Genomic DNA, 15,264 nt, shown 5'->3' on the forward strand with positions numbered 1-15,264 from the left:
TATCTTACTTTTAGCTCCTCTCTCTCCCAAACCCACCAACTCTCTCACACACTCACACACTCACTCATATATATTATATATACACGTTTGCAAACATACACGTAAAAAAGAAGCGTGTTCACATTCTAGTCGATCCATCTCATTCATATTGTTTGTTTTTAATGTCGTGAATCTTGCTTTTTCCTTGAGTCAAATCGGCGCTTTATGTATGTGTGCTTTTGTTCTAATGGATGATATTTACATTCTTTCACCCTTCTTGATCGTTCGACCTTACAATTGCACGCCGCTAGAGTGTCCACCATGATGCATCACCATGACGACAGGTAACAGCATCCCATCTTTTCATCACTGCGTATCGCGTGCAGCAAATTAGTCTGATAAGAAATACAACTTACAGCATCAATGAGGTCACACCGATACCTGCGGATACCAAAAAAGCATACAATGGTGAAAAACCATTAGAACCTTCCTCAACAGCAACATCGAGCACATGTGCCAATAGCAATGGTCCTGACATGCTAAGCGACGCTGATGGTGAAAAACATTTGGCCCATCAATCATATCTACGATCCTATGGTCGACCCGACGTACGGCGAGAGCCGAGACGTTTTCTTGGATGGACATTGGCACGATGGCTACTACTAATAACTACTTCACTGGTATGAAAGACACATGATCCAACGAAGATGTAACCCATTTAATAACAATGAAACCTTGTTAGCTGATGCTTTACGGTCTCCTTTTTATGATCGGATGCTTGGTGACTTATGCCAAAGGTAAACAATGAACTTTGTTGTATATCAATTCTCATTGACTGAGCTTGTAAAAAGGATATTATCGTGCCATCGTCATCATCATTGCCGATCGTGAGATACTCGATATGACTTTTGCAGCATCTGTGCTATGTGTGTTCACCTCATGCGTTGGATTAGCGGGTGTTTGGCGCAAAGATCGGCGGATCTTAGGTATATACGCATTATTACTCTGGCCATGTTTTGCTTTGATTGCTGCTGTGGGGTATCTATCATACAAAGCCGACACCTGGAATCTAAGAGCCCAACTTGGTACACGATGGCGTCACGAATTTACAGATCAAGATCATATTGCTCTGCAAGATAATGTAAGCATTATCCCTTAAAATCAACCCGCTCCCCCACACCCATGTTGACATTGATGAATGAATAGCTTCATTGTTGTGGTTTCGAGAATCCATCCGATCATGCGACATACTATGACCGGTGTTTTACCGAATCCCTCCTTCCAGGATGTAGTTACAAGTTTTACTTGTTTGAGCATGATTTCCTTGTCAAGGCCTGGACGACTACTTTTGCGCTTGTTCCTATACATGTTATTGTCATCATCATATCACTGCTGTGCTCAAATCATGTTGATCACTTATTTGGCAGCCGATCACGACCGCCAATTGCCTATCTTGGTCGTTTCCATGACTGGAGAGAATGGGAAAAGGAACAAGATAAATTTAAGCAAGAGAAGCTTCAAGCATCACCCAAGCCCATAGAAGATACAGCTATAACAAACACGGCTCGATCCACAGGCACCTTACAAGCTACACCTCGACACTCATACTTCCCACCTTGTTGAATACATAAAACTTCTCCTTGCCCTTGTCCTCCTTTGTACTCCCTTTATGCGTTCAACACTTTTGTATCCATCATTGGGTAAATACATACATAATTACTTCTTCCTCCTGTTCATGGGATCAGAAGGAGTGTGTTTAATGATGAAAACGCCTACTACTGCTGCTTAACTAGCTTCTCCTTGTATCTTGTTCTCCCAGAAAGGATTCACGTTACTCCTTTTCGGTGCCTAAAGAAAACGCGACACGCACGACTTGGTAATCCCAAAAAAAATCAACATGCGTCTTTGTACGTTCTGGGCTCTCTTTTTTTTATCTCTTTCCTTCGAGACACGCACACGCACACTCACACTCACACTCACCCATAACCCATACGCCTACTTGTGGGATTCAACACATACATTTTCAACAAGACTGGTACGTTCCAACCGAGATATGGCATTCACCCACAAAAGGGGAGGGATCTCAATGCGATAGTTTTTGGTCTCTCGAAAGGCATTGAGGACTCTTTCATCTGTGCCGAATGCTGTCTCTGTTTCATCCTGACGACCCATGGTTTATTGATTACGACTTTTCTTGCAGCAGTAGCAAAACTAGATAGTCAGCAGCCGGAAAAATGATGCTTTATAAGCTAGTTGTGCTTGGCGACGGTGGTGTTGGCAAGGTAATGTAATCTCCCTCTAATCTCCTTGTTTTCAACTCACACTTTTATCATAGACTGCATTGACCATCCAGGTAAGATAAGCAAGCACTCTCTCCAATGTTTATGGGATTAACATGTTTACTCGTTAAAAGCTCTGTTTGAATCATTTTGTTGGTAAGCTTACATAAAGGGGGAAACAATCAGCACGCATGGATCTCATCATTTTTCATTGTAGAGGTAAGAAACACAAGCTTGGATATCTTGCTCAGGGATGGACAATTGAGTTGATCCTTTGTAGACATACGATCCCACCATCGAGGATTCTTATCGAAAGCAAGTCGTCATTGATGATCAACCTTGTGTACTTGAAGTATTGGATACGGCCGGTCAGGGTAAGTGATTGGGTTGGATATCAAAGGTCACGTGTTTGCAGAGAGCTAATCATCATAAAAAGAGGAGTACACGGCTTTGCGTGACCAATGGATTCGTGATGGTGAAGGCTTTTTACTCGTGTATTCCATCACAGCTCGCTCTACCTTTGAACGCATTGAACGATTCCGTGAGCAAATCTTTCGAGTCAAGGATATTGATAATGTCCCAATGATGCTTGTTGGCAACAAGTGCGATCGTGTCACTGAACGTGAGGTCACCCGAGAAGAAGGCATGATGATGGCAAGACGACTTGCATGCGACTTTATCGAGACATCTGCAAAGACCTGTGTCAATGTTGAACGTTCCTTTTATCAAGTTGTCAAGATCATTCGTGCTCAACGTGAAGGTCTCAATCCTGGTCCCAAGGGTAAAAATAAGAAGGAAAAGAAAACCAAGTGCTTGATATTGTAAGATACCCATTTAATAATGAATTTATCATCCGTGTCTCTCTACTCTTGTTATCCATGTTGGTATTATGTATGCCCAATAAGAAGCATAGGCTGTTTTAAAGGATAGGGATTGTGATGTGCACCTTGTAGGCAATGGTTCTTCATTCATGTATGCTTTGCATGGGTCTACCCCTATACTACGACTACACAGCTATGCTCTCCAACGAATTCATTGTTTCAACCCCCCCTTCCCAAATCAAAGCTTCGTTTTCATTATAAAGATAGTCCCCTCAAAGTCATTGGGCAAAGAGGCATGCTTTATCATCAACAGCATTATTCCTCATCAATAGCAAAGGATTGTGATCTCCAAAATTTATTGTCTAAATCCGCAAAGTCATTTCGCACGCGACAACACGCTCTCTCTTTTCTTTTCCCATTCCTTCAACACCATGAATCCGGCAGCGTCCGCGTCCGCGTCTCCGGCCAGTTATTATGAAGAAGACGTGCTTTATGAAGTTGAAAGCATAAAGGATATGCAGACTCTCGAAAGTGGGCAAAAGCTATTCCTCATCAAGTGGAAGAACTATGACGATAGGTGGTATGTATAGAGACATGAGGCTATTGATCCGATCCACTCAACATTGTTTTGTAATAGAGTATGTATTTGGACGAAATGGGTAAAAGACAACAGTGCACTGACAGATCACTAGCGAGAATACATGGGAACCTGAAGAGAACCTCAATTGTCCAGATCTCCTTGAGCAGTTTTTGGCTCAACACGCCCAATCGCGATCTCGTAAACGATCACCTTCAGCTTCGAAACGCCGGCGAACTACGACGCAACCAGCAGCCTCACAGCCAACAAAGCGCGCCGTTGCAGGGACATTGACCGAGAAAGCAGCGAGTGAAGGGGTATCAGCGCATGAATCAAAGCGAGTTCGCAAGGAAGCACCAACCAAACCTGCATCGACAAAGAAGAAGGCTCCTGTTGATAAAGATAAGCAATCAAAAGGAAAAGCGCAAGCAAATACCTTTGAAGCAGCTTCTTCCACTCAGCAACAACAGCAACATTCCTCACTTTCGATGTCGCCCAATGTACAATTACAAACAGATGTCATCAGAACGAATCAGCTTGAATCAACAAAGAACCCATCATTGATGAAAGGAGATGAGCCAGCCACTGTACAGCAACCCAATACCCAGCTCGAATCAACAAAGAATCCATCGTCGATGAAAGTGGATGAATCAACCACTATTCAGCAATCTAATGGCCAATCGTCAACATCATCATTGAAAGGAAATGAGACAACCACTATCCAGCAACCTCATAGCCAGCCATCAACAGTGAAAGGGAATGAGACAACCACCACTATACAGCAACCTAATAGCCAGCCGTCAACAAAACATCCATCATCAGTGAAAGGAGGTGAGACGGCCACTAGTATCCAGCAACCTAATAGCCAGCCATCAACAAGGAAAGGAGATGAGACAACTACCACCATACAACAGCTTAATAACCAGTCATCAGCAAAACATCCAGCATCGAACAAAGGATACATAAAGACAGCGAATGAAACAACAAAGAGTCAACCCATATCAAGCATCGAGCACAAACTTCCACAAAAGCCAACCGCACAATCATCACCAAAGCCGAGTATATATATGAATCCAATCCGACCCAAGACACCCACGCCTCCAGTATCCCCAACACCACAAAAGACTCAACTTCCATCAGCAAAACCTTCCAATTTGTCGTCATCCAATATGCCGCATCCTCAGAAACCTTCATTAATGCCGAGTACACCTGCAAAAGTAAGTACATCTTCCACTCGCTAACAAACGTTTGTCGCGAATTAATTTTGATATCCTTTTTCTATCTAGAGGCCCTTGTCAAGAGAAAGCTCTCCTACACCAGAAGAAAGAATTGGATCTATCAAGCGTCCCAACCGATCAGCTCGTAAGATTTATTACATACATTATCCATTTGACATTGCAATTGACCATTGTATCCATACAGCTCCTAGGCATGCCAATCCCAGCTTCCTTGATGAATTGGTCAGCAAAGTCAGCAATCAACCAATTCCACAAGCATCCTATACTAGACCTATCAGTAGTAAGTTCACACACACACACAGCTTGATCATATAACAGAACGCCTCTGATATCATTATTTATAGCACCATCAGGCGAATCAACACGACATGGATCAACGAGTCCTTCCCTCAAAAGACGAACTCTTCCATCTCAACAATCATCACGACCTATACGAGATCCTCGCCTTGCACAACAACAGGGACAACCTATCAGCAGCTCATCTGGTCTTCAAATGTTGCCTCCTCCTACTGATCCACTCTCTTGGCTGGGCACGATATGCAGAGCGGACGATACGGCAGTTGAAGTAAGGCTTTCTTCGATTACGGGTCGATGTCCAGAGAAATCTCGTATACGGGAGCTCCTAAGAAATGCAAAAAGGGAATACAATGACAACAAAAAGCTGATGATCACCGCAATGATCAGTTTGAGCATCCTGAAACGGTTCTATGAAAATCGAGTGCCGAATCTTGTCGATATTCAACCACAATCCACTTCTCGATATCGCTATGACAAATTTCACAAGTTTCTCAAGCTCAATAGTGTGGTACGTATTATGGTGGTGATGATGATGGTGACCAAACTTGGGTTCTCACAGGGTATAAAGGCAGGATTAATACAACTCGACAAACACAAAGAGGAGATCTTAGCAGTATTACCACATACAGCGGATATTGCAGAGTTGTTCTCGCTTGAAAGTTGGAGCTCTTCAAATATGCTTCTTATTTATTTGGATCAAATGCCCGCACAACCCCCACCGGTACAAAAGCATCTTGATCTTTTACAAAGAGATCAGCTATTTCAGAGAGCAAGGAAATCATTTGACTGGCATTTATTGGCAAGCGCCCTTAAGTTTCCACCCCAGGTAAATTGTCTTTTATGGAAGAAATCAAATTTCGCATTGCTAATAAGAATCATCCTACATAGCTGTTACAAAGGATCACGCCCTTTACCAGTGTTGATATCTATGGCGATTCCCGCTGGGCTGAATCATTAAGGCACGCTCATCGTTTATATGCATCCAAGAGCAATCTTGCAAGAAACAAAGAACATATCATCTTGGTAAGATACTTTGATAACCCATTTGCAGGCATCATCTTATGTATACAAATGTGTAGTTTGATCGGCATAATGACGTCCAATTCAAAAGCAAAAACCTACTAAAGCTGAAACGTGGACCTCGACCTCCAACGTTCTGGGAATACGGAAGCAGCGATATACATGATGAACGTATTTTACCACCAGCACTCCTATTTCCACGCTATTGCGGTAAGATACAAGCATGCTCTCTTTGGTATCCATTACTGATGCCCGCATCCCCGTATGCATAGGTGGCTTTGTTACTACCGATATACGCAACATGATGGAGGATCCTAAGATTATCGAGCGTATTGCAAAAGCCGTGACAACAGTAAGGATGATAAAAGCTATAGGATGGATGGACACGATGGATTTACAGATTGCTCTTCTAGTTGAACAGGATCTCTGCCACTGGTGAATGGTCGTTTGTGTTGAAGTATGATATCCTTGAACAAATGGTGAATGATGCAAAAGGGGCTGCAAGCGCTCGAAAGTAAGTTTGATGCAATATGGATTGCTACTTTGACTCTTATGCATTACTCTACCTAGGATTGAGAGTGCAATGATTGAATTAGCAGTGGTCCCCACCGAATACAATATCACCTTCGTGCAAGATTATGGAGAACAGGTATGCATCTCGCATCAACAATCTGCCTTTTAGCTTACATCAATTACTTTTAATAGTCTTCATTGCCTAATGACTCGAGCGACGCTACGATCCAATTGATGGAAGGCCTTGTACGGTCCTATTGCACACAAGTGGAGAATTTTGTGTTGGTTGATGATATTGGCTCTATGACGAATACCGAGTTTGCTGTAATTGACAGCTGCAAGTCATCGGATATTCTAGAAAAGTATAGTATATACCCAATACCAAGCGATGAGCAGCAACAATAAAGAGCAATGTACATATCTGGCATGTGTTGGACAAGCACGTGGAGGACAAACTAAGCTAAAGAGCTATTTGCCGGGTTGTGGTGACACAGTGCCTGATTTATGAAAAGATGAACGCCGCGCCGCCCGCCCCCCAAAGCGAGTGTCAACCTCTTCTTCTGTCTTCCATTACTTTTCCCCCGTTCCTTTCCTTTTCCATGAGCAATGTCATCGTCCGCTGATAATTCGATATGGCGACTAAACTATAACAACACTAGTCCCTTCAGCAAATCATGGAGCATTGCTTTGATATGCATTTACGCTTTGATTGTCGCTGTATCGCTGGTTGTCTCTTACGTTATCAATCGCACATACGAATCATGTTACAGCACTTATGACAAGACGTACGATGCTGAACGATGCAATGCAACTCAACTATCCATTGGACAACGTTTATATTCTGCCAAATTTGCTTATTCAATCATGAATCCATTTAACTATACACAACAGCCCCTCTCATGCACACCCAACATGGATGATGGCACTACCCTTGTTTTTTATACAACCCCTTTTATACCCGAGCTGAAGTATAATATCACCGTCAACTGCCAAGACGGTCTCAACATGTCCCTGGTGGATCACACTCTATGGTCCATGAACCTCATTGTGCGCGATTGGACAAACACGATCCGTGACAACTACCGCTGTACTCGACAACACACTCTTTGCTGCACCGACACAACCAACACAACATGCGCATACGATTGCTCATCGTCTTCCGATGCCGAGGACATTGTGGCACTCCAAATCAAGAACCCACAGACAACGACCTTTAATATATACTCTGCGTCCCATCAATGCCATACAGACTTGACACAAAACATGACCAGTGAACTAGCTACTATGATTCAAGAGGATATTCCATCCATCGACATCCAGGCACCTTTTCAATGCCGCGTGTGCTCGAATCTTGATAGGGAAGGATGGGCTCTCTTTTGGCTGATGGTGGTGGGATGCATATCCATCGTCTCTTTTGGTCTACGGGTGATAACTGTCATTGCAAAGTTCATTTTTGTGGGAAGATTGGAAGATTCAGCTCGACAATCTAGAGTACTTGGCGATTTGGAGCTCGCTCGAATGCAGCAACAACAACAACAACAATCATCTTTTGGACAGCAACAAGGCTCAAAGAACGAAGACGATTATTCGTCTACCTCCATGCTACTTAAATCCTCTTAGAATACCTGCTATTTATCATTCTACTTTATACGATAATCAATATACTGGATTGGTTTATGTAATGGATATGGATACTTCTCTGTTCTTCAACCTTTCTGCAAGAGAATGAATATGTATGGGATAACGTATGTGTGAAAATAAGGGAGGAGAGGAACATAAAGGTAGAAGTTGGTCGTAATGATCACAAAGAGATGCACCATTGGAATACTCTACATCTTGGCTTGCTCATCACCTTAATGGGTTGTCCATTTGTTTCATTCATGCGAGTAGCTGTGTAACTCAGCTTGTTTTTGATCCATCTAGTCATCGAATTCTTGGTATGTTTTCCAAAGAGAGCTTTTTATTCGATCCCATGCTATAAATTACCCACTTGCCCCCATTATGAAGATGGTTTCCAAGCTGTGGAAAAAGATGAGGTGACTATCGGCATCTTTTGGTTCCATGGTAACCCTGTTTTGAGTCAACAACGACGCAACACTCGCCTACAAAATTACCAAGCATCATAGGTGACCAAATAAGAAGTGCTCATACCACCAACATGAAACGTAGTACACAATAGCACCAATTGCTCATTGATCCAACCTACGTGAGATTCTACTAACTTACCTTTAGATCACAAAGTTCAGCCAACTGTTACCTTGGCAACGTGTTTTGAAACATGTGTAAAGACAAGAGTGTGCGTATTTAAAAAAAAGACAAGTTTATTTATGATGATACTAATACTAATACTATAAAGAAGCAGCTGTTGGTTTCCTTGAGGCAAAAGCCCAAGTACTTACAGGGATGACCACGAGAAGGTCGCTGCTCAACCATCCCGCCCATACTGCAACACCAACAACAGAACAACCAGAGCACACCTTACCCAATGCCTACAAGTGCACCAACAATTGGCAGTGCCATCCAACATCAAAGATCCCATATCATGGCTACTCAATCAACTCCCGACATCAAAGCCCAAATCATTGGAGAGATGCCAATACTGGATAAAACAATGGCCATTACTTTGTACGCTATTACAACAAATGGACAACATACAACACAATACCATCCAACAACACGACAACACACAACAATCACACGGCCAATCCCTCATCCAATGGCTCGAAAAGGATACATCAACAGGAGATCATCATGGATCCCAAACATCTGCTACCTCGTAGAACCCATTTTCCTTCTCTTCTTTGCTTTTTGTTTTCTCTCTTTTCCTTTCTTCCACTCATCCTATGTAGCTCTTTTCCTCCACATCCTCCATTTAGGATAGCCTAGCCCCACAGAACCTTTGTAAACACCCCATCCACGATTGAAACTTGTTGATCCCCACATACCTTAACATAGTAACCCCCACATCATACATCTTTATCCACCACCTTTTTCCTGTTGCACAGCAGGTTTTTTAGCACACTAGCACTCTGGATCGGGCGAGGGCAATAGCTGATATCAGCACGTGCTCATTTCGTCGCCATAATAAACTTGTCTTGAAGCTCAACCATCCCCACCTCTACCTGTGGGCACCAATATCAGGTCGACAAGGTGCAGTGCTGGGGACACCGCTTGTACCTTTTTTGAAGACTGAGAGAAGTAGTTGGAGCCCCCTACAACTAAATCCCTCAAATCAGGTGCCGGGCCTTGACGCGCCAAAACCTCGTTGGGAAGGAAGGGTAAAGAAAAGAAAAGGAAAAAGGCGCTTGTTTTATAGCCGTTGCTGCGGATGGTTGCTGCGGCTGAAAAAGGACAAGTCACCCAAATTCCATATATGGGCTATGGCAGTCATTGTCTTCTTTATGGCGTGTTAGCTAAAGAGGTTATGATAAAGAGACATGCACAAAGACACACTTCTTGTACCTTGGGACATTGCTATATGGGGAAGGTACTAATGCGTGCACGGATCGTCAACAGCAAGCAGTGGTGGAGTTTTAGGTGATATCAATCGGAGACACTCAATGGATCCCTTTGTGTAAGGTACAACTTGAAGCATAGCATCATTGCAGCAAAGTATACCAATCATTCATGTGCATCACCTTTTCGATATAGGTGGAAGATTTTATGAATTGGGTCTTTTTTATGTATCCATGGCTGCTGTATATGAATAGATAGCAGGTTGGTATCCATGGCGGCGTTTCCTCTTTTACACAGCACCAACTCAACGCCTACTCCTCTTTTAGAGCACTCACTGATGCCGTTTCCATCGCAACAACAACAACAACGTCAACGATGAAAGCACAACCATGGAGCGTCTCAAACAAGGATCAGTGACCCATGTTGGCTCCTCATTGACCAAGAAAGTACTGCGATCCAACCATGATTGAAGCAACACAATAGGTATGTATGTGCAAACACTTCTTCCTGCTTCTATCATACGGCCATAATGATAACAAGATAGCGTTCATTCTACTTCACAAGATACAAGGCAAAAGGAGATGATACAAGGCGTATCTTACACTTCGACTTTTTACGTTGGATGATCCTATGGCAATGATCACAAAAAGTGTGTTTACATGGATGCTACTACTGGTAGTAATGGGTCGGCAAAAGCAATCATCGAGCACGCAAAATTGACGGCATAACGCAATTCACCAAGGAATTCTGGGCAATGATGGATGATGGAGGTATATCAAACAAGATGAAAGTGGTAAGTATTTTTACAAGGCATAGCGTGGTTGGATCTATCTTTCTATAGCAACAAGGACACAGTGACAAAATCAAGAGCACTTTGGGGCGAACGACTTGTTTATCCAACCATGGTCATCCTTTGCTCAGGCGAGATTCCAAGCATTGAAGCAACACTGATAGAGAATTGGATGATTCGACCTTGGTCAAAGGATGATGGTATCCATGATTGTATTATGTAGCTGTTAGCATGGTAGTGGTTATGGTTCTAGAAAGGATCAGAGTCTTAAAGAGAGTCAATAAAATGAGATCAGCATGCTGCTGCAATTAACTGGTGCGAATAGATCATTATTACACCATCTTGATACTGTGTGTAGGATGGATGATGATAAGTAAAAGGAATTTGCATTTTAAGCTTCACACATTTTTCACACACAAGGTACTTTCAGATCCTTTGATCGTCTTTGATTTATTGAGCATATCATGTTTAACACGAAAGAGATTCCATACGGGCATGCATAATGGATCCTCTCCCTGCCTGTCTATAGTGAGGTCCGCCTATGATAGCCTGCATGGAGCATGGCCGATTCTTATGCAAGGCCGCATGACATGTAGTAGCGTTAGCTGAAAGCTGTTAAAGGTAAGCGTGGTATGTTCATGCACTCATGTCACATCGTATCACACCCGCTCACTCTTTCTTGAACGTAGTTGATTAAGGCAAAAGCATCTCGAGACCATGAGATAAATGATCCAACCTCCTTTCAATCCAGAAGCCAACCAAGTGATCCACATCTTACACATGTGAGTCTATAGCGTGATACCCCTTCTAAGTATTATCTTGAATCCAATTTTCATTCAATGAAAAAGTCGAAGAATAGCGAATGGAAGCGTGGGTTTTTATCAAATAAATGTTATAAAGGTACAGCATTACAGGTGAATCACATAGAGTCAACAGGGGTACTTGTGTCATGCTATTCTTGGTTGCTGCGGTCATAAACATCCCTCATCCACTATTGCCAAAATAGCTGCTGCACGCATTGAGTCGAGTATTCCAAATAGTCCATGGCAGTAAAAACACATTCGTCAATGGCCATTCCAATCCATCATCGTCCTCAGCCGTATCCTTGTGATTGCGATCCATCCTTCCTGCTGGTGACGCATCAAATAGCCAAAGCAATATTCCAAGACTTCCCGCAACTGGAGTTGATGCATCCATCCATCATAAACATCGCAAGTTAATAATAAAGCGCCTCTGTGGCCATTGATGATATGCATCCTTTCCCATCCTGCTGTTGATCCATCTCTCTCGTAGCCATTTTCATCGCAGCTCAACAGGCGAAGGTTGCTTGTGTTGCGGTGCACTTGATAGCTGATATGGAATAATCCATTGGAATGCGTATGTATCAAAGCAAGTGCTACACGTAAACAAAGCTGCTTCCATACAATGGCTATCTGCTGTTCACGTAAAAAAGGCTGCAAGGCAAGTTGCTGCAAGTAAAGAAGACCGTTTGAGACAATGAAGACCTTGTTAATGGCAACTGCTGGAATGAATGCTGTTACGTTTGATTGTGGTCGACGAGTGTGCAAGAACGTGTGCTGTGTCAAGAGACTCGTGTGTTGTAGAGTGACAAAAAGGCTGTGTACACGCCATGGACTTGCCATTCAGTCAAAGACAATCGGATCAAGACAAGTGCAGGATTGACATGGTGGGTTGAAGAAGGTCAATCGTTCGCAGGTGGTAGTTGTATACTTGAATGGGTCAACAGTTGAGAATGGGAGGAAGAGCAAGATGCGGGAGGAGGAAGAAGAGGTGGAAATTAAATAGCCGGGACACCTCTTGTATGAATGCATGAACACTGTACATCAAACCTTGATATTGTGGTTGCCCCCTCTCGAACCTGAAGTTTTCACACAAGGTGCTCTTGGACATGCTGATCAACGCTATTCATTTAAAAACCACAGGCTTCATTGTGAAGATTTAAAATGCGGGGCGGCCCAAATGTAGGAGAGGCGATGAACTGCGGGAGCGTAAGAGTGGACGGCCCACCGCCCCGAAGTTGCCTGCTTCCAACTTGAAAATTGGTCAGAAGGGTGCTCCGAGCATGTTGATCAACTATTTTCTAATAAAAACCTCACGCCTCATTTGAAAATTTGGAATGGGTGCGTCCAAAAGTTTGAAAGACGGAGACATTCGCAGGGTCTGCGATTCATTAATTTTCATGTTTGCTCTTCCAGCGTAGCTCAGTCAAATCCGCTCGGATCAAGAAACTTGGATGATGGAAATGCTCGGCTGGAGCAGGAGAATCATTCACATGCATTGGTTTGGAAAACGATGGTGAATGGGAGGAATGGGCTATTAGCTCGCTATATATGGACTATTGTGGATAGCCATAAAGTATAATCCATCAATCCTTCCAGTCATGCAAAGTAGCTGTGTTACACGAACACGTCCCTCTGCATCTTTTGCTCTGCCAGGGTCCACCTACTTGACAATGAACGAAGACCACTCTTCATATAGCATCACGTTTACAAACATAAAGACGCCTGTATCTCCAAACTTTACAATGAAACGTGGGGTTTTTATTAGAGCAATGTGCTCGGCTTGGCCAACAGCACCTTGTGTGAAAGTTTCGCGTTCAATGTCGCAACTAGCCCAAAAAATATTTTTCGGTCGTCGTCGTCGAAGAGGTCGACCCCCAGATCCAGTTTGGCTGGTGGCGACATTGCGAAATCTGGGATTGGCAAGCTTGATCGTGAAACTGGCACCCAAGGTGCAGTTGACCAAGCCGAGCACATTGCTCTAATAAAAACCCCACGTTTCATTGTAAAGTTCGGAGATACAGGCGTCTTTATGTTTTTACTATGTTGTAAGCGTGATGCTATATTAGAAGTGGTCTTCGTTCAATGTCAAGTCGCTGGACCCTGGCAGAGCAAAAGATGCAGAGGGACCTCTTTGTGTAACTCAGCTACTTTGCATGACTGGAAAGATGGCAGGATGATACTGTATACTGTTGACAAAAGCCCGTACATTGCGAGCTAACAGCCATTTCTTCACAATAGCCACTGTTGTCCACTCTATGACATGTGAGCGATTCTCCTGCTTCAGACATTCATTTCCATGATTGGATTATGTTGATCCGAGTTGATTTGATGGTGTCGGCTGCATCAACGGAAGATGAAGAAATAAGTGGAAAACCGCGCGTGGTGGTTACACGGAACACGTCCTTGACAGGTTGCTACACAAATGGATGATGATGATGATTGCCTTTTGTGAAGGCACGTAAGTAAACAGCATCCAACCCTTGAAGATTGTCAAGGTATGCATCACGTTTGCATGTGAGAAGAAAGTCGAGCTGCATAAACCAATTTGTATATGTAAAAAGATACATATACATATTGAATGAGTCACGCCATCGAAGCAATGGAGGGATCTCTTCACTTTTCTCTTCTCGAAACAATGCAATACCACTCATATGTATTTTATCACAAAAGCCATGTACTTCTTGCATGACCGATAACCGGATACCTTTATTATTTGCATCTTCCGAACCAATAGTATGTAATCCACAAGCTAGCAACCTCCAACAAGCGTGTAATAAATAAACAATGCTTTATTTCATCTAGCTATCTTGCTACATTGGAACGGAACCATGTTCATACGCTCATGGTGATGGCGCCACGGATCGCAATTTGGCATACAGTACAAGGGAGACTTGCCCATTGTGATTTTAATGTTTTGATTGGCAATCCATGTACGTGTGGTGTGTAGGGAATAGTGTAAGCACCAATGATCGTTCAATGACGTTGATATGAGTTACTTGGTCTTGGTGACAATAGGATGTTGCAGCATCCAGGTTTGCGTAAACCTAGGAGCATTTGAAATGCAAATAACAAATGTTATTCAAGTTACTATACGAAAGCTTATTTATTGTATTGTAGCCGTAAATGCAAAAGACAAGCGTGCTACTAGATAACATTGGCGGATGAAGGAGATTGGGTGAACCTCATAGAATCAAAGCTGAAGATGGTAATTTCTTTGTTGTGGTGTTTTGATTTAGCTATTAAAGAAGATAGGATTGTTGCAAGAACGTTAATAATAAAAGATGAGGTGGGTGATGTTGCTATCCACTGCAACTTCACCTAGAATGATAAAGTAGCAGTTGATTGGTAAAAATTCACCAAGATAAAAAGAAGATGTGCTTTATTTTATACAACCTTGGACAACTCTTGGATCAACAGTAATGCGGTAGTTTGCTAATCAGAGGTATGAATCGACATGGCGAATCTTCTTAGAAAGTGGTGGTGACACAATG

At 42.9% G+C, this 15,264-nt stretch overlaps 4 protein-coding genes across 4 annotated transcripts; all 4 read left to right on the forward strand.

Annotated features, from left to right (window-relative positions):
• Positions 1–300: 300 nt before the first annotated feature.
• On the forward strand, positions 301–1,602 carry O0I10_004593 (uncharacterized protein; the record flags this gene model as incomplete). Its single annotated transcript, XM_058484650.1, has 5 exons — positions 301–323; positions 374–659; positions 722–776; positions 831–1,120; positions 1,186–1,602. 5 exons carry the CDS (start codon positions 301–303, stop codon positions 1,600–1,602), a joined length of 1,071 nt encoding a protein of 356 aa, XP_058344527.1.
• Positions 1,603–2,213: 611 nt separating this feature from the next.
• Positions 2,214–3,083, forward strand: O0I10_004594 (uncharacterized protein; the record flags this gene model as incomplete). The annotated part of the gene is made up of 6 exons (XM_058484651.1): positions 2,214–2,261; positions 2,315–2,332; positions 2,393–2,414; positions 2,476–2,523; positions 2,579–2,632; positions 2,695–3,083. The coding sequence occupies 6 exons, from the start codon at positions 2,214–2,216 to the stop codon at positions 3,081–3,083; spliced, it is 579 nt and encodes a 192-aa protein (XP_058344528.1).
• Positions 3,084–3,510: 427 nt separating this feature from the next.
• On the forward strand, positions 3,511–7,129 carry O0I10_004595 (uncharacterized protein; the record flags this gene model as incomplete). Its single annotated transcript, XM_058484652.1, has 12 exons — positions 3,511–3,659; positions 3,772–4,873; positions 4,943–5,018; positions 5,079–5,174; positions 5,239–5,699; positions 5,760–6,017; positions 6,080–6,214; positions 6,271–6,421; positions 6,484–6,563; positions 6,625–6,725; positions 6,782–6,860; positions 6,917–7,129. The coding sequence occupies 12 exons, from the start codon at positions 3,511–3,513 to the stop codon at positions 7,127–7,129; spliced, it is 2,901 nt and encodes a 966-aa protein (XP_058344529.1).
• Positions 7,130–7,330: 201 nt separating this feature from the next.
• Positions 7,331–8,344, forward strand: O0I10_004596 (uncharacterized protein; the record flags this gene model as incomplete). The annotated part of the gene is made up of 1 exon (XM_058484653.1): positions 7,331–8,344. One exon carries the CDS (start codon positions 7,331–7,333, stop codon positions 8,342–8,344), a length of 1,014 nt encoding a protein of 337 aa, XP_058344530.1.
• Positions 8,345–15,264: the final 6,920 nt, after the last annotated feature.

This window comes from Lichtheimia ornata (assembly GCF_029851405.1).
Source record: "Lichtheimia ornata isolate CBS 291.66 chromosome Unknown scaffold00017, whole genome shotgun sequence".
Lineage (NCBI taxonomy): Eukaryota > Fungi > Mucoromycota > Mucoromycetes > Mucorales > Lichtheimiaceae > Lichtheimia > Lichtheimia ornata.